A 20,731-nucleotide genomic window follows, 5' to 3' on the forward strand; every position below is an offset into this window, starting at 1 on the left:
AGAAATTGTACTGTATAAAAAGTGATAACAAACATATTAAACTTTAAAAACTGAAGCAGCTCAAAGGCTGCTTTTATAGGACTGTCATTTGCTGCTAACCTGCATGAAATGAGACACCTATTTTTGTAGGACCTAATTTGATTGAGGAAATAAGAATAGTTCTGAGTTTTATGAAAGCTCACTGCTCACAGGGGTAAAATACTCCGCAAGTCCCTGAGTAATGAGTTATTGGCTTCTGACAAGAGCCAATATCAGTGTAACAGAGGCAACCAGAATTTGCAATCAGAACACAGAAAACTATCGTCTTTCTCCTCTGGCTTTTAGTTCTGAGCCAAAGAAAAGCACGAGATAGCTTGAGGGTTGTGACCATTAGACACGTCCTCCAGAGACAAATACAGGTTGTCATGTGCATGTTGCAGACTGTGAGGAGAGGCTGATGAAGCATTTGGAGATGAAGACTAGTCATAAATATTGGGGTAAATTGCTTCCCTGGAAACATAACTTTCAGAGGCAATGCTAAGGTGCTAAACATGCTGAGTCATCAGTAACTGAATGTAGCTGTTGACAGCCCTTACCAAAAATAACACATGAGCACCAAGGGGGGCGGGGGGAGGGGAAGGTATTTTTCTTAACCTCAAACCTTAATTTTGGAGCACTTGTCAGAAAACCAGCATGCATTTCTCTTTCTCTTTTAAAGCAGTGTCTTCTGTCTTCACTTGCAGGGTTAATGGTGGTCTTTATGTGCCTACATATATCTGCACTGATTTCACTAGTGTATGGCACATATATAAAGAACGGAGAGAAAAGTAAAGTATAGGAAAAAGATGTATTTTGGAAGTACACTGAGACTATGATAGAATCTAGATTTGATAACACTTAAGCCCTCAAGAGATGGGAATATCAGACCACCTGACCTGCCTCTTGAGAAACCTATATGCAAGTCAGGAAGCAACAGTTTAGAACTGGACATGAAACAACAGACTGGTTCCAAATAGGAAAAGTAGTACGTCAAGGCTGTATATTGTCACCCTGCTTATTTAACTTATATGCAGAGTACATCATGAGAAACGCTGGGCTGGAAGAAGCACAAGCTGGAATCAAGATTGACGGGAGAAATATCAATAACCTCAGAAATGCAGATGACACCACCCTTATGGCAGAAAGTGAAGAGGAACTAAAGAGCCTCTTGATGAAAGTGAAAGAGGAGAATGAAAAAGTTGGCTTAAAGCTCAACATTCAGAAAACGAAGATCATGGCATCTGGTCCCATCACTTCATGAGAAATAGATGGGGAAACAGTGGAAATAGTGTCAGACTTTATTTTTGGGGGTTCCAAAATCACTGCAGATGGTGACTGCAGCCATGAAATTAAAAGACACTTACTCCTTGGAAGAAAAGTTATGACCAACCTAGATGGCATATTCAAAAGCAGAGACATTACTTTGCCAACAAAGTTCGATCTAGTCAAGGCTATGGTTTTTCCAGTGGTCATGTATGGATGTTGGACTGTGAAGAAAGCTGAGCACCAAAGAATTGATGCTTTTGAACTGTGGTGTTGGAGAAGACTCTTGAGAGTCCCTTGGACTCCAAGGAGATCCAACCAGTCCATTCTGAAGGAGATCAGCCCTGGGATTTCTTTGGAAGGAATGATGCTGAAGCTGAAACTCCAGTACTTTGGCCACCTCATGAGAAGAGTTGACTCATTGGAAAAGACTCTGATGCTGGGAGGGATTGGGGGCAGGAGGAGAAGGGGACGACAGAGAATGAGATGGCTGGATGGCGTCACCTACTCGATGGACGTAAGTTTGAGTGAACTCCGGGAGATGGTGATGGACAGGGAGGCCTGGCGTGCTGGGATTCATGGGGTCGCAAAGAATCGGACATGACTGAGCGACTGAACTGAACTGAACTGAACTGAAGCCCTCCATAGTTTCTTTGCAAAATTTCCCTTTGTGCTTTTTCTCCACAGGTTGTTCTGGTGATAATGCCAAGATTTGAGTCACTGTTTGATCATGAGGTTGCATTCAGACCACAGTTTAATGAGTCCAGTTCTCACAGTGTGAGAGGATGCCCAGCGATGGTATTAGCCTGCCTTTGATGCATTCAGCTGGGAGTGAATCAATTAAAGTTCAAATGGGTTTGCTAAAACTTGAGTTGTCGTTCTGGGGAGAGTTTCTGAAGGCTTGCTTCTGTAAAGCCTATAGCAGTTTGGAAATTAATCTCCAAGACCCTCCTTGTTTTTTTCTTATCTATATAATTGTTTAAGAAATGTCTTTGTCAAGCCTCCAGGGACACTCATAAATAGAAAATCATTATTACACATTGGAAATTTCCTGTAAGGGTTGGCATTGTAAATAAACAGAACCATGTAGTCCTTCAGATGTGTCAGGGATGGAGCAGTTTCTGAATTTAGAAATTTGTAAACCTCTCCTGGAGATTTTATGAATATTCATCAGCATAATTTTGAAGTATGAAGGCAAAGGATAAAAACTAGAAAAAATATTAGGTAGATAAGAGAGGAATATTGTGCCACAAACAACAAATTATTATATATATAAAATATAAATATGTATATATACATAGATGCATATATATGCATGTGTTTTTATACACACATATCTTTAAAGAGTAAACAGGATTTCAAAAAATTTTATATGTATAATTCTACAAGATTTCTTTCACATTAAAGCATTCTACAGAAGTGAGCACAATGGAATCAAAAAATAAATTACATATATATATTGATTAGTGTGTGTGTGTGTATGTGTGTGTCTTACGGGAACAAGAAAAAATGAGAAATGAAAATAAATTAAACACACAGTTTTCCATTTTCTTCAAATTCTGTCTTGAATTGTGTTTATTTTTGCTTGATCCATTTTTGATCCCCAATTTTTCCCAGGACAGTTAAAATGGCCCCATTACAAATTTTAATGCCTCCATCTTATGTCCTCTTTGTTATACTTGGCACACAATTCAGTTCTTAACAAACCATGCTGTGTGACAGGAACTAACAAAGTGTTGTAGGTCAATTATATTTCAAAAACAAACTCATAGCAAAAGAGATTAGATTTGTGATTACCAGAAGCAGGGGTGCGGAGAGGAGGAACTGGAGGAAGGCAAGCAAAAGGTACAAACTTCCAGTTAAAAGAGAAATAAGTACTAGGGGCACGATGTACAACATGATACGTGTAATTAACACTGCTGTGTGTTATATATGAATGTTGCTAAGAGAGTAATTCATTGGAAAAGACCCTGATGCTGGGAGGGATTGGGGGCAGGAGGAGAAGGGGATGACAGAGGATGAGATGGCTGGATGGCATCACTGACTCGATGGATGTGAGTCTGGGTGAACTCTGGGAGTTGGTGATGGACAGGGAGGCCTGGCGTGCTGCGATTCATGGGGTCACAAAGAGTCGGACACGACTGAGCGACTGATCTGATCTGAAGAGAGTAAATCCTAAGAGTTCTCATCAGAAGATGAAACTTTTTTCTATTTATTTAATCTTGAATCTATATGAGGTGATGGAAGTTCACTAATTTTTTTGTGATAATCAATTCATAATGTGCATCATTATGTCAAATTACATATTAATTTGCAATTAATTAAAAGTCAAAGCATGAAGCTGTATATCTTAAACTACTCAGTGCTGTATGTCCTTTATATTTCAATAAACATAGAAGTAAATTTTTTAAGGCCATTTCCCCTCAAAATAAATAAGTAGGATTATAAAAAAAATGTAATTAAAATGAGATTGACAAAGAACAGGATTTGAAGATGACTAAGAGCAATGACATAACAATGTCATAATGACATAACAATGACATAACAATGACTAAGAGCCTTGTGACTTAAAGCATGTCCCTAGAATGGCAGAACGAGTATTACCTGGAAAGTTATTAGACATGGAAACTCATGGGAAACACCCCAGACAGACTGACTCAATTTCAGGACTGGACAGAGGAGCTGGGTAAAAATCATTGACCCCGAGGTTAGAAAGTATATTTTAACTTATTTTATATAGTGCCTACCATCTTATTAGAGAACACTGTGTGAACTAATAAACAGACTGCTAGTAGTTACTGAATCCTTTGCTACACCTAAACAAAAGATACTGTATTAACAAAAGATACTGAGAATTGGAAACTCCTCAATGCACTGATAGTCTGGATATATGCGTTTGGCCTCAGAATATAAGACAAATACAGGGATTCAAGAAACAGTTTTAATTAGTTAACTGGTTTTCCTAAGTTTCTTTAATTAACTGCCAAATTGATTTACTTAACTATGTTTTAAAATATTAAGCTTATTTCACATTAAATAACTTTCTTATAACTAAATCAAAATATAAATTTCAGATTTTGTGGATATATAAGATAAATGTGTATTTGTCTCAAAAATATTCTGGCTTAAAAATTATTTTCTGTTTGTATGTTTATGTATTTGTCTTTAAAGAACTGACCTAGGGGAAAAAAAAGAATAAGAAAAAAAATAACACAGTGAATTGGTTTCATTAACATATGTCACACTGCAGACTGTCAAAGGAGAACTTGGCAAATAATGGCCAATATTTAGAATCAGCACACAGTACACAGAACAATTTACAATAATTGTTTCCGTTTTGCTCAGAAAATGTTCATTGAAGTGCTCGTTAAACTTCAGGCACACAGATTCAGCTCACTAACTTTGTATAATCATGATGATGATCACCATTGAGCACCACTTAAAGTACCCATGATGTTGGCACATTATGCTAAGATGATGCAATTTATTAAAATGATGCAACATATTTGAAGATAGGGACAATAATCAGGCACGATCCCTGATCACCTTTCTTTTCCATTTTAATGTCTTTATTTACACTGGAGAGCAGTGTGCATCTGAGAAAGAATGAGGCCATTGTGGTTGGAGAGACCTGAGTGACCGTGGGTAAGTGTTCTGACATCATAGAAAAGTGCAGGGTCAGTTACATACGGTGGGCTCAATGACAGTATTGTTGTTGTCAGAGATATTATTATTAATACGTAACTTAGAAGGAATATAAACACTTGAAGAAACAACTCCCTCACTTCATGCTGACAGGCGAGTAAATGTCTGTGTCATCTTCTAGACACATGAAGGGAAGTTAAACTCTCTTCTCCAGCTCCAGTTTCTAAACACTCCAAAAATAGAGTGCTTATGTTTAGAGAAGCAAACCTTAAAGAAAATTGCCTCCAGGAAACTTGAAGAAGGAAACGCAGAATGCCAGGCCATCATAACATGCTCCTGAGACAAGCATTCCAGCTCAGTCAGTGGCAAGATAACACTGACTTAAAGGGGCAATGTTTTCATGGCCAAGTTATCATAGCTTAATGGAGTTTTCTGTGAGCAAACTAGAAGAAAAAAAAAAAAAGAGAGGGAGATAGTTATTGTTGTTGTTCAGTCATCCCATGGATTGCAGCCTGCCAGGCTTCCCTGTCCTTCACCATCTCTAGGAGCTTGCTCAAACTCATGTCCATTGAGTCAGTGATGCTGTCCAACCATCTTGTCCTCTGTTGTCCCCTTCTCCTCCTGCCTTCAATATTTCCCAGCATCAAGGTCTTTTCTAATGAATTGGCTCTTCACATTAGGTGACCAAAGTATTGGAGTTTCAGCTTCAGCATCAATCCTTCCAAAGAATATTCAAAGTTATTTCCTTTAGGATTGACATGATTGATCTCCTTTCAGTCTAAGGGACTCTTAAGAGCCTCCTACTGCACCACAGTTCAGAAGGATCAGTTCTTTGGCAGTCAGCCTTCTTTATGGGTCCAACTGTCACATCCATACATGACTACTGGAAAAAACATTGCTTTGAGTAGACAGACCTTTGTCACTGAAGTAATGTCTCTGCTTTTTAATATGCTGTCTAGGTTTGTCATACTTTTCTTTCAAGGAGCAAATGTCTTTTAATTTCATGGCTGCAGTCACCATCTGCAGTGATTTTGGAGCACAAGAAAATAAAGTCTGTCACCATTTCCACTGTTTCCCCATCTATTTGCCATTTAGTGATGAGACTGGATATCATGATCTTAGTTTTTTGAATGTTGAGTTTTAAATCAGCTTTTATCTCTCTTTTACATTCTTCAAAAGGCTCTTTAGTTCCTCTTCACTTTCTGCCATAAGGGTGGTGTCATCTGCATATCTGAGGTTACTGATAATTCTATCAGCAATCCTGATTCTGACTTGTGCTTTACCCAGCCCAGCATTTTGCATAATGTACTTTGCAGATAAGTTAAATAAGGGAAGGTGACAATATACAGCCTTTACATACTCCTTTTCCAATTTTGAACCAGTCTGTTATTCCATGTCCAGTTCTAACTCTTGCTTATTGATCTGCATACAGGTTTCTCAGGAGGCAGATCAGGTGGTCAGGTATTCCCATCTCTAAGAATTTTCCAGTTTGTTGTGACCCACACAGTCAAAGACTTGAGTGTAGTCAATGAAACAGAACTAGGTGTTTTTCTGGAATTCTCTTGTTTTTTTCTATAGTCCAACAGACATTGGAAATTTGATCTCTAGTTCCTCTGCCTTTTCTAAATCCAGATTGAACATCTGAAAGTTCTCAGTTCAGGTACTGTTGAAGCCTAGCTTGGAGAATTTTGGGCATGAAGCTGAAGTTGAACGATTCTATGAAGACCTACAAGACCTTCTGGAAATAACACCAAAAAAATGATGTCCTTTTCATCATAGGGGATTGGAATGCAAAAGTAGGAAGTCAAGAGATACCTGGAGTAACAGACAAGTTTGACTTTGGAGTACAAGATGAAATAGGACAAAGGTCAATGGAGATTTGCCAAGAGAATGCACCGGTCATAGCAAACATCCTCTTCCAAGGACACAAGAAACAACTCTACACAGGGACATCACCGGATGGTCAATACTGAAATCAGATTGGTTATATTCTTTGCAGATGTAGATAGAGAAGCTCTATACAGTCAGCAAAACAAGACCAGGAACTGACTGTGGCTCAGATCATGAACTCCTTATTGCAAACTTCAGAGGAAGATATTAACCTCTACAATTAAACTTTTTCAGGTTGGTAATTCTTCTGCAAGTTGATTAATAAAGAATATATGCGGCCACACTTTCTAAAATGTGAATTTATGTCCTCAGTCATGGAATAATCATACAGATAGCTCAAGTAACTAGCTTTGTTCTTAAAACAACTGTTGCATCTTAAAGAAACAAGTGTTGAGTCTAAATCCACCTTAATTCTTCTAAGATAAGTGAGCTGAGAATGTGAGATCAAAGGCACTGGCTCCATCAGATGACTCATGAACTGCTCCATAACTTCTGAAATGTGAAACCTTATGCAAGCTACTTTAAGAGCCTTGCTGAGAATCAGTTCCTTCAGCTATACAATGGGACTGATAACAGTATGCACTTAAGTAGGATTATCGCAAAGGCTAAAATTTAGGAAGCATTCTTACTCGTGCCTTGCACAAAATAAGTGTTCATGGAATGTTAATTTTTATTATATTCAAGTTACACACAAAATATATGACTTAGTAGGACATTCCATTCCTACAAGTTACCCTTTATTGGTGCCTCTTTAACTTAACATTGTATGAACCTATCCCCAAAGAACAAAGGGATTTCCTATGACTCAGCAGGTAAAGAAATCACCAGCAATAAAGGAAAACACAGGAGATATGGGTTCAATCCCTGGGTTAGGAAGATCTCCTGGAGGAGGAACTGGCAAGCCACTCCAGTATTCTCACCTGGAAAATCCCAATGAGCAGAGGAGTCTGGCAAGCTAAAGTCCATGGGTTGCAAAGAGTTGGATACAACTAAGCAATAATTAATAAGGAATCAATAGTCAAAAACTGAAAATATAGGATATTAACTGATTTTAAAGTATTTTCCAGGCAAAACATTATTTGACATAAATTGCACCAAAGTTTTTTAGTTCAGTTTCCCAAGGCAATAGAAACAAAACCAAAAATTGGGACCTAATGAAACCTAAAAGTTTTTGAGTAGCGAAGGATACCATAAACAAAATGAAAAGACAACCCATGAAATGGTAGAAAATATTTGCAAATTATGTGACTGACAAGGGCTTAATTTCCAAAATATACAAGCAGCTCATATAATTCAAAAACAAAGAAACAAACAACCCAATCAAAAAATGGCAGAATAGATATTTCTCCAAAGAAGACATACAGGTGACTAATAAGCATATGAAAAGATGCTCAATGTCAATAATTATTACAGAAATGTGAATCAAACTGCAATGAGGTACCACCTTCACACCAGTCAGAACGGCCATTACTAAAAACTCTACAAGTAACGAGCGCTGGAGAGGGTGTGGAGAAAACACAACCATCTTACACTGTGGGAATGTAAGTTGGTGCAGCCACTATGGAAACAAGGATGGAGGTTTCTCAAAAAAACCAAACCTACAGTTGCCATATGATCTAGCAGTCTTACTTCTGAGCATAGATCCAGGAAAAAAACTATAATTCAAAAAGATGCATGCATCCCTATGTTCACAGCAACACTATTTACAGTAGCCAAGGCATGGAAAGAACATAAATGTACACAGACAGATGAATGGACAAAGAAAATGTGGTACATATATACAATGGAATATTACTCAGCCATCAAAAAGAGTGAAAGAATGCCACTTGCATCAACAAAGATGGACCTAGAGATTATCATACCAAATGAAGTAAGTCAGAAAGACAGATATCATATGATATCCCTTATATGTGGGATCTAAAATACAATACTAATCAACATATCTATGAAAGATAAACAGACTCAGATATAGAGAAGAGACCTGTGGTTGTCACGGTGGGGAGGGGAGGGAAAGAAGGCGAGTTTGAGATTAGGAAAGGCAAACTGTTATATATAGGATGCATAAACAACAAGGTCCTACTGCATAGCACAGGAAGCTATATTCAATATCCTGTGGTAAACCATAATGGAAAAGAATATAGAAAAGACACATGTATGCATAACTGAGTCACTCCGCTGTACAGAAGAAATCAATGAAGCATTCTAAATCAACTATACTTCAATAAAATTAAAAATGCATTTTCCATTTTCATACAAAGATTTTCTACAATCTTTTCACAAATCAGTATCACCACTGAAATCAAAGTGTCCTAATTCTTTCCTTCCCAATATTTGGAGCCATATAATATGCTCCTTATCTTCATTTTCTCTTTTAGCTTTTTAAGCAGAAACATAAGTCTAAAATATCCAACTTTATCTTCTGAGAATATTAAATTGAACTGTGCTACTTAAAGAATATTTATTTTGCCATACTCCTGTTACACTTCCAATTTTTTTTTTTTTGGAAAAAAAAGAGGGAAAAGGCAAATGCTTTAGACTTTCAAAAAAGGACTTTCTGTCAGGTTTGGAAGAAGAACATGGCGAAAGAACATATTATCTTTGGGAAAATAGCACGAGGCAAAACAGATCATCACTTATCACTAACAGAAGCTAAATAACACAGTGAGGTACTAAGACATATTGATTCTGCTACGGAAGAATGGAGCAGAACCAACATATTATAATGAGGATGATTTTGGTACCAAAGAAGCCCCTTTAGCAGTGGGCATACATTTGAATCCTAGTGTGACCATTTTAGGTTCCTTTCCCTTGTTCGTACTCCCAGGATAAAGGCCTTAAAGAAGCACTGGCATTTTAAATTGTTCTGTCTTACTTGCTGAATTCTTTTTTTTTTTTCTTTCTTTCTCAGGCAAAATTATTTTCCCATATTACAAGAAGGATGCTTTGGAGAGCTGCACTGTGCAAATGCAGAGAATGAAAGTGATGGCAGTCCTGGAGGATTAGAACAGTGACAAGGGGAGAGAGATTACCTGTGGGCATTTGCTCCAATGTCCCCACTCAGACATGACACATTCGTTGGGACACAGAAGAGAGCAGGACTGGGTTTCTGGGGGAATCTCATCCTGGTTGCACAGGCTGTTATCCACAGCTCCCCCTTCACCATCAGCAGCATTCATGCATCTATAATGCAAGATCATAAGATAGCTTGAACACTTAAAACAGTGAGGAGTAAATTTACAATAGTTATGATATATCCTAATTACTTACCCCTCAAAGATAATTAAACATAAAATAAGACTGATAGAGAAACCAGAGCAAAAAACAAACAAACAAACAAAAAAACCTTTCAGTCAGTCAGGCTTTGAGTGAGTGAGTGAAAGTCACTCAGTCGTGTCCAACTCTTGGCAATCCTGTGGACTACACAGTCCATGGAATTCTCCAGGCCAGAATACTGGAGTGGGTAGCTTTTCCCTTCTCCAGGGGATCTTCCCAACCCAGGGATAGAACCCAGGTCTCCCGCATTGCAGGTGGATTCTTTACCAGCTGAGCCACGAGGGAAGCCCAACCAGGCTTTATTGAGTGGTAACTCAGGGCAGAGCCATTTATTCAGCAGAGCAGGAAAAGACTAGAGACAATACTCATCTTTGAAGAACTCTCCATCTAAAGAGAACTATCTACAATATATTACTTAGGTCTTTTCATTGTAACGAATCTTGAACGTTTTCCTCTGAATAAATCCATCACTTGGTAATAACTAGACCTTGGATTGTTCCTATGACTCTCTCAGACTTTTCCTGGACTTCTAGCTCAGAGCATCTAAAGTTCCCTAGTTTTTGTTCAATATATTTAAGGTCATGGCAAAGTACTGAAAAAACATTTGAACATATTTTTCTTTTAGGTATTTTCTGCATTTCAGTAAGGAATTTTCACATTATAAACCAAAGGGCAACACGCAAGCATTTTCCTGCAGCAGTTGAGCATGTGCTACTGATGCACGTATTATCGTTGCTCTGAGATAAATGCTGATGAGGATGGGATAAATAATCATGCTGCTGATTTAATCAAATTAAAACCAAAGAGTTATACTGCTATATACCTGCCAGAATGGCTTACATCAAAAACATGGAAAATAGTGAGGGTTGGCAAGAATATGGAGCAACTGTAACTCTTCTCACTCTGCTGGTTGGAGCATAAACTCTTTGGCAAACTAATTGGTGGTATGTCTATTAAAACTAAACATATAAACACAATGTAACCCAACAGTTCCACTTCTATTTATATACAGAAGAGAAATGTGGATCTCCCTGTAAAAAAAAAAAAAAAAAAAACCTGCTTGGAAATGTTTATGGCACCACTATTTGTAATTAGCCAAAGGAGAATTAATAGTAGTATATCTACAATAGCTATTCAGCCACAGTAAAATGGACAAATATATTGCGATAATTAAGTAATAAGAATTCATTACTATTGTTGCACAAAAGAGCATGAATGGAGCTCACAACCTCAATGTTGAAAAAAAGAAGCTGGACACAAAAAGTACAGAAAAGAGTACAGACTATACAGTTCCCTTCACAGACACTTAACAGGCAATACTCATCTATGGTGTCAGAAGACAGAATAGCAGTTACCCCTGTGGGAATGGTTATTGACCGATAGGGGCTTACATAGTCCTGGTAAAACTTTGTGTCTTGGCCTCTGGGTTGGTTACACAGATGAGTTTATATTGTGTAAATTCATGGAGCTGTACCCTATGCTGTGGCCATTTCTCTCCATTTATATTATATCCCAACTCAAAGTTAATATTTAAATTATTTTCTCAAAAATATTTGATAAAGACTTGCTGTATATAAGCCTCTTTTGTTTGGTGTTGGAATACAAAGTAATTTGTTAATAATGATTTATTTATTAAATATTTTGAGGGGCTTACTTTGAACCATGCCTTTACTTGGGTGCTAAGGTACAGAACTGAAAGGAAAAAAAAAAAAAAAAGGACAAGATTCCTTCTTCCAATGATAATGATCAAAGTAAAGGTGAAAATGACAATGATGTTAAGACAAATGGTGCCATTTGCTGATCTGCTACTTTCAGATACAAAGCCACAGCCAAGGAATAAGCAACTTAGGAGGGCTGTGCTGGAAAGCTTCAGCTGGAAAAGCTTTTAGCTTTTACAAATCATGCTATACTGGAATGAATTACCCTATGCATTAGGAGTTTCTTTTATATAATTTTTTTTTTTTATTAAGGAAAACTGCACCGAAGTCTATGACCTGGTACAAAATAAACTTTATGAGGTGCTAAGTAATAAAAAAAAAATAGATACTGTATAAAGCAGGTTAACAGAAAATGGTAAACAGAGAGGAGATGTAAGTCATGTCTTCTAATGTAGGGAGGCAAGGTACAGAGTCATCTATAGACTTTAATTTCTCCTGTGGTAATAGTCAATACTGGAAGGAGGAACCACTAAATGGCTTTAATGCCTTTCCCTGGGCAAACTTAAAAGCTGAAAATTGCTTTCCTTCTTGCCTGTACACTCTTCAGCTGATATTCCTTTATGATTTCGCTTAAAAAAGAAGAGGTAATACTTCTGGTCAATGGTGTCCAGTTGGACATATGCATTAGTCTTTGTCTGCTCCCAATATGCCACAAAAACAATAGCAAAGGAATTTAATACAAAAAAAAAAAAAAAAACAGGGGAGAAGGAAATGCATTATCTTGCAAGGACAAAAAACACGGGAAAGGACAAAGGCAACGAAGGGAAATAGATGGGCTAGTGGTGTCTTAGCACACAGAGAAAACTGATCACTAAGCCTTCAAAAGAAAACAAAGAAAGTAATTCCATTCACACATCAGAATACTTGAAAAATTCAGGAATCTGTGGCACCAAGTACCTTTGGAAATGTGAAAGGTGAGGCAGAAAAACTGGAGGATTTATTGTGTTTATGTTTAAGAAGTACCTAAGTTCTGAGATGCCCTTTCCCAATACACAGAGCTAGGTGATGACCCCAACCCTGCCCCTGCTGGCAACTGAAGGTTTAGTATCTGTATAGGGTCACAAAACAGGTCTTTGAGTTGGAGAACACATGGCCCAACTAAGGATGGGAACATCACACTGATAACAAGGTTTAAGGAAAGTTAACATAGTGAACAAAATGATCACTACCTTCATGACTTAAACAATGCACATTTATTATTTTACAATTTTGTAGTATAGGAATCCAACATGGAACTCACTAGACTAACATCAGCAGTCTGGCAAAGCTACATTCCTTCCTGGAGGCTCTAGGGCAGAATCGTCTCCTAACCTCTTTCATAGTCTAGAAGCCACTCACATTCCTTGGGGCCATGGCCCCTTTCTCTCTCCTCAAAGCCTTGTACCTCTCTGTGTCTTACTTTTTTCCTTTCCCATCCCCTCATCCATTTTTAAGGATACTTGTGAATAAATTGTTCCCATCCAGAGGATCCAGGACAATCCTCCCTAATCACATCTGCAAAGACCCTTTTCCTATTTAACGTAACATATTCACAAATTTCAAGGGTTAGAATGTGAATATTTTGGGGAACTATCATTCTGTTTACCACATTAGCCTTCTTTCACTTTGTTTCCAAAATATAGGTTTCTAGGATTATTTATTTCACATGTGATTTAAGAAGAGAGTCTTCCAGTGATTCTGACAAACACAAAAGTAAAGACTTACATAGACTGAAACTGAAGCTGTTTTCAAATGAAAATGCTGTTGCATATCCTGCATCAATGTCCTTGCCATATCTCTCCCTTTGGTCATCATTTTCATTTCTACTCAAAGCCATTACAAAACTGCTTTAAAGCATGGCTATATCCACTATCCCCACATCCTCCTCCTCCCTTATTACCTCTTGGACTTACTTTAATCACACTTTTATCATCATTCCAGACAAAACTGATATCATCAATAGATTCCCCTTTGCCAAACTCAATGAAAGTGAAAGTGAAAGTTAAGTCGCTCAGTACTGTCTGACTCTCTGCGACCCATGAACCTACCAGGCTCCTCCGTCCATGGGATTTTCCAGGCAAGAGTACTGGAGTAGATTGCCATTTCCTTCTCCAGGGGATCTTTCCAACCCTGGGACTGAACCCAGGTCTCCCACATTGCGGGCAGACACTTTACCGTCGAAGCCACCAGGGAAGCCCCAAACTCAATAGTCAATTATTGTTTTAGTAAACTTCTCAGAATCATTAAAACCACTGATTACATTTTCTTTTTTGAAAATCCCTCCTTTTGCCATTTTTGGGTTGAGGGTTAGGGTTCCAAATACAGCCACATTCTCAGGTATTGCAGGTTAGTACTTAATACATAGATTTTTTTTTAGCGGGGGGAGGGACACAGTTCAACCCACAACACATGATATTTGGTAGCTGTACTGTTTTTATTATACCAGGCTTCATCCATTTGAGCTGAGAGGTATGGCTTAAAGGCCCTCTTGTTCAAGTGTGTTTTTCCTCAATCAACCTGCCACAATTCTGCCGGTAGCAATTTATTCTCTTAAAGCTTTCCTCTCTCTCGTGGGACTTTGCTTTAATACTGCTAAGAGGCCAGGCTGGGATGAGAGTGAGTGATGCCACAGCTCATTTACACGTATTACCTGATAAGCTAGGCTAGTCAGTCATTTCTCAAAGCCATGAGAAAATAGGACACAAGAGACAGACTTTGAAGAAAAAGAGGTAGAAGCCCAAGTCTGTGACAGCCTGAGCTTTCCCCAGGGGAAAAGGCAGTGAAAATGGAAAGAAAGACAATATGTTTACGAGCGTTTTGCCCGGGTTGGTGATGAGGAGCACCTCTGCAATTTTGCCAGTGGCTGTTTCAACATGTCTACCAGTGACTTTGTGACAATGGGGCCAAATCTCATAAATGGTGGATATATCCTGAATCACTGCATAAACTAAGTTCACTGGTGTTGAATTACACCAACGTATAGAAGTTGGGTGTTCCCTGGCAACTGACTTCAATCTCAAAGATAACTCGTTAGGGAGATACCCGATTCAGCCATAGTGTGTCAATTTGAAATGAAGCTTCCTAAATATAGCAGAATGACATACTACACTCATGCAACTGAAAAGATGACTACACTATTGTTGATTTCTTCTTGAGCTTACATACTAAATCATTATTTACGATTAATACTTTGGCTTATGATTTTCTTTAACATTCATTGCTATTTTCCTCAGTTGATAATAAAATTATCCTCTTTTTTCCCAAATCATTTCTAAATAGACCTTTTTTTTTTTTTTTTGGCTGCACAAACCAGCTTGTGGGGTCTTAGTCCCCTGATCAAGGATTAAGACTGTGCCCTTGGCAGTGAAAGTGCTGAATCCTAACCACTGGACCACTGGTTCAGTCAGTTCAGTCACTCAGTCATGTCTGACTCTTTGCAACCTCATGGACTGCAACATGCCAGGTTTCCCTGTTCATCACCAACTCCTGGAGCTTGCTGAAACTCATGTCCATCGAGTCGCTGATGCCATCCAACCATCTCATCCTCTGTCAACCCCTTCTCCTCCTGCCTTCAGTCTTTCCCAGCATCAGAGACTTTTCCAATGAGTTGGCACTTCACTTCAGGTCAAGATTTGGAGTTTCAGCTTCAGCATCAGTCCTTCCAATGAATATTCAGGGCCGATTTCCTTTAGGATTGACTGGTTTGATCTCCTTGCTGTCCAAGGGATTCTCAAGAGTCTTCTCCAACCCACAGTTCAAAAGCATCAATTCTTCTGTGCTCAGCTTTCTTTATAGTCCAACTCTCACATCCATACATGACTACTGGAAAAACCATAGCTTTGACTAGATAGATGGACCTTTGTTGGAAAAGTAATGTCTCTGCTTTTTAATATGCTATCTAGGTTGGTCACAGGTTATTCTCATATTGCATTCTGAAATCTAATTTTGGGGGTTTACATTGACTTTTTCAAGGTATTGACATCCAAAATTAAGATAATGTCCATCAGTTATACTAACCATAGAGCAAAAGAGTGACCTGGCATCAGAGTCTAAATCATCTAATTTGTCAGCAGTGATGGCCATACATCATTGGAGGGATGTGATGGTTTTCCATGCAGTTGGTTTTTCCACTGAAGTCATTTGCAGGAAATGTTCAGGACTGTGGCTGCCATGCAGATAGAATCCCACAATATACATGGCAACTCAAGGGTCCTATGTGTTCAGGAATACTTAAAGATGAGCAGGGACTTCCCTGATGGTCCAGTGGCTAGGACTCCATGCTCCCAATGCAGGGGTCCTGGATTCCATCCTTGGTTAGGGAAATAGATCCCTCATGCTACAGCAAAGACTTGGTGCAGCTAAATAAATACATGAATTTTTTTTTATGATGAGCAAAAGCCAGAAGATAGGGTTTGAGAAGCAGAGTGTACTTGGATCAGCAACACTGTTGTTTTCATAAAAATATGTAAGTTCCACTGTCACATTTCCCAAATGTCTCCATGGCCACACACCTGATTTTCCTAGATTGCGTTCCTCCTCCACAGCGCGGGGACCTCAGCTCATTGTGGATTTTGCATGGAGACCAGTGCTCTACAACCCAGGAATACTGATTGCACTCACTGTAACATGGGACTGCCTCATGCACCTGTCAAGAACAGGAAAGGAGAAGAAAATTATGTGGAACTATCCAAGTCATGGAAAAACAGCCTATCTTTTAGTAAAGTCTGCTGAACATAATCCAGGAGCTATAGTCTGGCCCCAAGAGCTAAACTGCATTCCCTCAAAGCAAGATATATTTGGCTTCTTTGAAATTACTAATGTACCTAAAAAAACATATGGGGACCATCAACTAGAATATGATAGTGTGCCTTTGCAGAAGAGAAAAAAGGATAATAATGACTATTATCTCCCACCAAGAATAGGAATTCCATTATCTTTTCATTCCCCCAAAGATCTCACATAGCATCTATTAGAGGTCCGGCTCTCAATTACATGGTATACTGTACTCTCCAATGTACTTTACGAGGTCAACTGAAATGAATATATGTAAGGAAAATTTACTCTTGAATATAAGAGGTTCTTAGAATGCATAAGAAAAATGGTATTATTTGTATTAGACATTTCTTTTTCTATACCCAAACGATCAATGCTAACAGGTAATCATCCAGCCTTCTGGGCATTGTGGCTTTACATGAATTTAGCTATTTATAGGATGTTTTCAGAACATAGCTAAAACACAGACACACACATACACAAGACAAACACACACACATGATAAATGCTGTGCATGATGACAGACTGAATACATGCAGATTATATAGTAAAAACAATGAATGCAGTAAATGAATTGTTAGGTTAATTCCTATGCATTTATTTGTGATGAGTTTTTCCTGAAATATTATAACATTGTGTAGGCAATTGCATTTGCCTTTTTAAGAATGAATTTTAAATGCATTACTCCTCAACAGAGAACACAGCATTCCCCCTTGGTAAGAAAAACAGTTATCCTGTCCTATGATACTAATATGTTTTAGTATGATTTCCCAGTGTTCAGCAGTAAAGAATCTACCTGCAATGTAGGAGATGCAGGTTCAATCCCTGGGTCAGGAAGATCCCCTTGAGGAGGGAATAAAAACTCACTCCAGAATTCCTGCCTGGGAAATCCCATAGACAGAGGGGCCTGGTGGGCTACAGCAAGAAAGTCAGACACGACTTGGTAATGTGGTATGTTACTCTCAATCACAAAGTGGCTCCAGTGCAGCACGATGATGAGTAGTGATTCTAACTATTACCAAAATAGTTATTTAATGCTTTCCCTTTTAAACAAGAACTTGAGCCCCATGTCTTTCCTCTCCTGGCCTTTCCAGTTCCATAAAATTGTAAATGATGACTAGGCAGTGCTATCCAAACAGAACCATGACTTGCAAGTTTCCTCTAAATGTAAGGGAAAGCACTATGTAATGGGATAATCAGAAACCAAGATTGGAGCACTGTCAGCATGTGAGATGGAAATCAGATGAGAAAAGGTAATTTGTGAGGCTACATCTTAGGAATCGCAAATAATGTCAGAAACTATTTTTAACTGTGGGGTTCGATTTGGCTCTCTCATGTCGAGCATATGATGATAAGGAAAACTGCAAAGTGAAAAATATGTGAGGGTGAAATGAAAGGAGATGGGAAAATAGGAGTGGAAATGAGTGAGAGGAAAGGAAGGAATTAAGTAATAGAAGAATCACATTTCATGCTGTGAATGCTGATAAGAACAGAATGAAAGGGTTAGAAGCAGTGCCTGCATTAGAATAAGGAAGTGACAACTTGTAAGGGAGGTAAGTCTGTCTCCCCCGAAACTCATAGGGCAGTATAGGTAAGATAAAAATCTATAAAAATGAAAAGACATGACCCAAATCCAAGAGACACTAGGAAACTAAGCTGATGATGGCTGAGGTTTTAGCAGACCCAACTTCATGGAAATTAAGCTTTCACTAAATTTACAAGTTTGTTCTATAAACTCTTCAATATGTATCAGATAATTTAAAGAAAGCTTTTTGGCTTTCCTATGAGATAGAAGGGGGTTTCCCAGGTGACGCAGCAGTAGAGAATCTGCCTGCCAATGCAGGAGCCACAGGAGACGCAAGTTCGATTCCCGGATCGGGAGGATCTCTTGGAGTAGGAAATGGCAAGCTACTCCAATATTCTTGCTGGGATAGTCCCAAGAATGGAGGAGCTTGGCAGACTACAGTGCATGGGGTCACAAAAAGTCAGACATGACAGAGCAACTGAGTACACATGTGTGAGATAGAAGAAAGCCTGCTAAAGCACTTGCACAAATGGGAGAGGTGAAGAACTTAATTAAAAAAGTAATTTTCCCACAGCTCATACATGGATCTGAGAGCAAATGGATGGGATATTCTCGGTGAGAGGGACCTATTTTTCTAAAGCTCTCAGTAGCAAGTGCAGTTTACACTTTCACCCTCCCTCCCATATAAAGCCCCAGGGTCAGATGGGAAATGAAAAACTGTTTAGTTGCATGTATCTTTGATATACACATTTGAACTCCTGGTCTTGCACTAGTTTACTGGTTTTATTCTTTATGCTCCAGTAATCGACATGTTCAGTTCAGTTCAGTCGCTCAGTCATGTCTGACTCTTTGTGACCCCATGAATTGCAGCACACCAGGCCTCCCTGTCCATCACCAACTCCCGGAGTTCACTCAGACTCAACGTCCATCGAGTCGGTAACACCATCCAGTCATCTCATCCTCTGTCGTCCCTTCTCCTCCTGCCCCCAATCCCTCCCAGCATCAGAGTCTTTTCCAATGAGTCAACTCTTCGCATGAGGTGGCCAAAGTACTGGAGTTTCAGCTTTAGCATCATTCCTTCGAAAGAACACCCAGGGCTGATCTCCTTCAGAATGGACTGGTTGGATCTCCGTGCAGTCCAAGGGACTCTCAAGAGTCTTCTCCAACACCACAGTGTAGTGAAGTCACTAACTTTGCTGATAAGCTATGAGAAGAGAGGGAGCAGGTCTGTGCAGGGAGATGTTGACCCACCTTCTTAAATAATGCTGTGAAAAGTAGGACTTCTTGAAGAAGATTCTCCATCACATGGATTTGCCTATTTTTCCCCTGTATGCATCTGCCATTTTAATATTTCTTTTACAGTCATTTCTGGCTGATACACCTCTTCCTTCCTTCAAAGTTCAAGTAAATCCCACCACTTCCACAGGGCCTTTCCCATGACTCCACCTGGCATGTCTTTGGTACTCAGTTATTTGTTCAATCTCGTCCGACTCTTTGAGACCCCATGGCACCTCTGTTGTTGTTCAGTCACACAGTTGTGTAGGACTCTGCAACCCCATGGACTGCGGCATGCCAGGCCTCCCTGTCCCTAACCATCTCCTGAAGTTTGCCCAAGTTCATGTCCATTGCATCAGTGATGCCATCCAACCATCTCATCCTCTGATGCCTCTTCTCCTGCCTTCAATCTTTCCCAGCATCAGGGACTTTTCCAATGAGTCAGCTGTTCACATCAGATGACCCAAATACTGACTCCTCTCTGTTTCTCCTATTTTCTCACTTATTGGAGCTCTTTTTTCTCACTAGTCTTAATGTCTACTTTGTACCATAAATCTACTGCAAGATCATGCCAAGAGAAACACAATTTGAAACTCCACTCATAAATATGCTTCTGGTTTTAACCAGTCAGACCTGGATATATCAGTGTGTGTTAACATGAGTACCTGAACAAAACCTGTAAATCTTAGGAAGGCAGAAACTGTTTCTATGATGTCTATATTGTAGAGGAGGGGGTGATGTCCAGTCAGTATTTGTTGAATTGAAACTAATTTTTGAAGGGGCACTGATTGCTAAACAATCCTCACCTAATTTTCTAGAGAAAACAAGTTCGTGAATGGAACATGTAAGTATTTTACAAAGCTTAAAGGATATTAAGAGGAAACAAAAATGAAATCCTTTTCTTTCCATTATAGGGCTTTGGTGAAGGATATCCATCACGGTTATCAAAAGGTGCTGCCTGATGATTTAGCTACAGGAAAGAAAGGCTGTCTTTAAAGAATTGTGAGTTGTTTCTTTAGAGACCTTGCTCATCAGGCATGGATTCTTACCTAGAGGATCAACACCCACAAGAGGCAAAAAGGCAGCAGGCATTCAAGAATAAAAATGTACTATCCAGATGCCCAATTTCTTCTCATGTCAGTCCTTTATGTTCTGGCTATTTCATATTGCTATTTAGTTGGTCCTTATTAGAGTTTCATGATGGAAATGTGTTAAAGCCTGGACTTTATCAGAGAATCATATGGAAATGTTCCAAAGGAGAAAAATGAGCCATGGGAAAGTTAAATGAAAATCATTTCTAAATGGTGCAAATTAGGAAGAAAATAACAGGGCTTAATAGGGCCACCAGTGCTAAGAAATGCCACTGGAAAAT

At 38.9% G+C, this 20,731-nt stretch overlaps 1 protein-coding gene and 1 long non-coding RNA gene across 3 annotated transcripts in view; one reads left to right on the forward strand and one right to left on the reverse strand.

The window, feature by feature from the left end:
• THSD7B (thrombospondin type 1 domain containing 7B) overlaps positions 1–20,731 on the reverse strand; it is a 929,494-nt gene that overhangs the window by 121,286 nt on the left and 787,477 nt on the right. The window contains exons 15-16 of the mRNA XM_061439032.1: positions 16,298–16,431; positions 9,846–9,996 (exon numbers count right to left, since the gene is read on the reverse strand). Of these exons, the coding sequence (XP_061295016.1) occupies positions 9,846–9,996; positions 16,298–16,431 (285 nt within the window). The remainder of the gene's footprint in view (positions 1–9,845; positions 9,997–16,297; positions 16,432–20,731) is intronic.
• LOC133260553 (uncharacterized) lies at positions 3,881–20,484 on the forward strand. Of its 2 annotated transcripts, none has more exons than XR_009740856.1 (3): positions 3,881–3,988; positions 4,871–4,926; positions 20,274–20,484. It is a non-coding gene; the product is annotated as an uncharacterized LOC133260553 (long non-coding RNA). The 2 variants fall into 2 exon arrangements; XR_009740857.1 differs by lacking the exon at positions 20,274–20,484 and adding an exon at positions 9,725–9,832.

Source organism: Bos javanicus, chromosome 2 (genome assembly GCF_032452875.1).
Source record: "Bos javanicus breed banteng chromosome 2, ARS-OSU_banteng_1.0, whole genome shotgun sequence".
NCBI classification, from domain to species: Eukaryota; Metazoa; Chordata; class Mammalia; order Artiodactyla; family Bovidae; genus Bos; species Bos javanicus.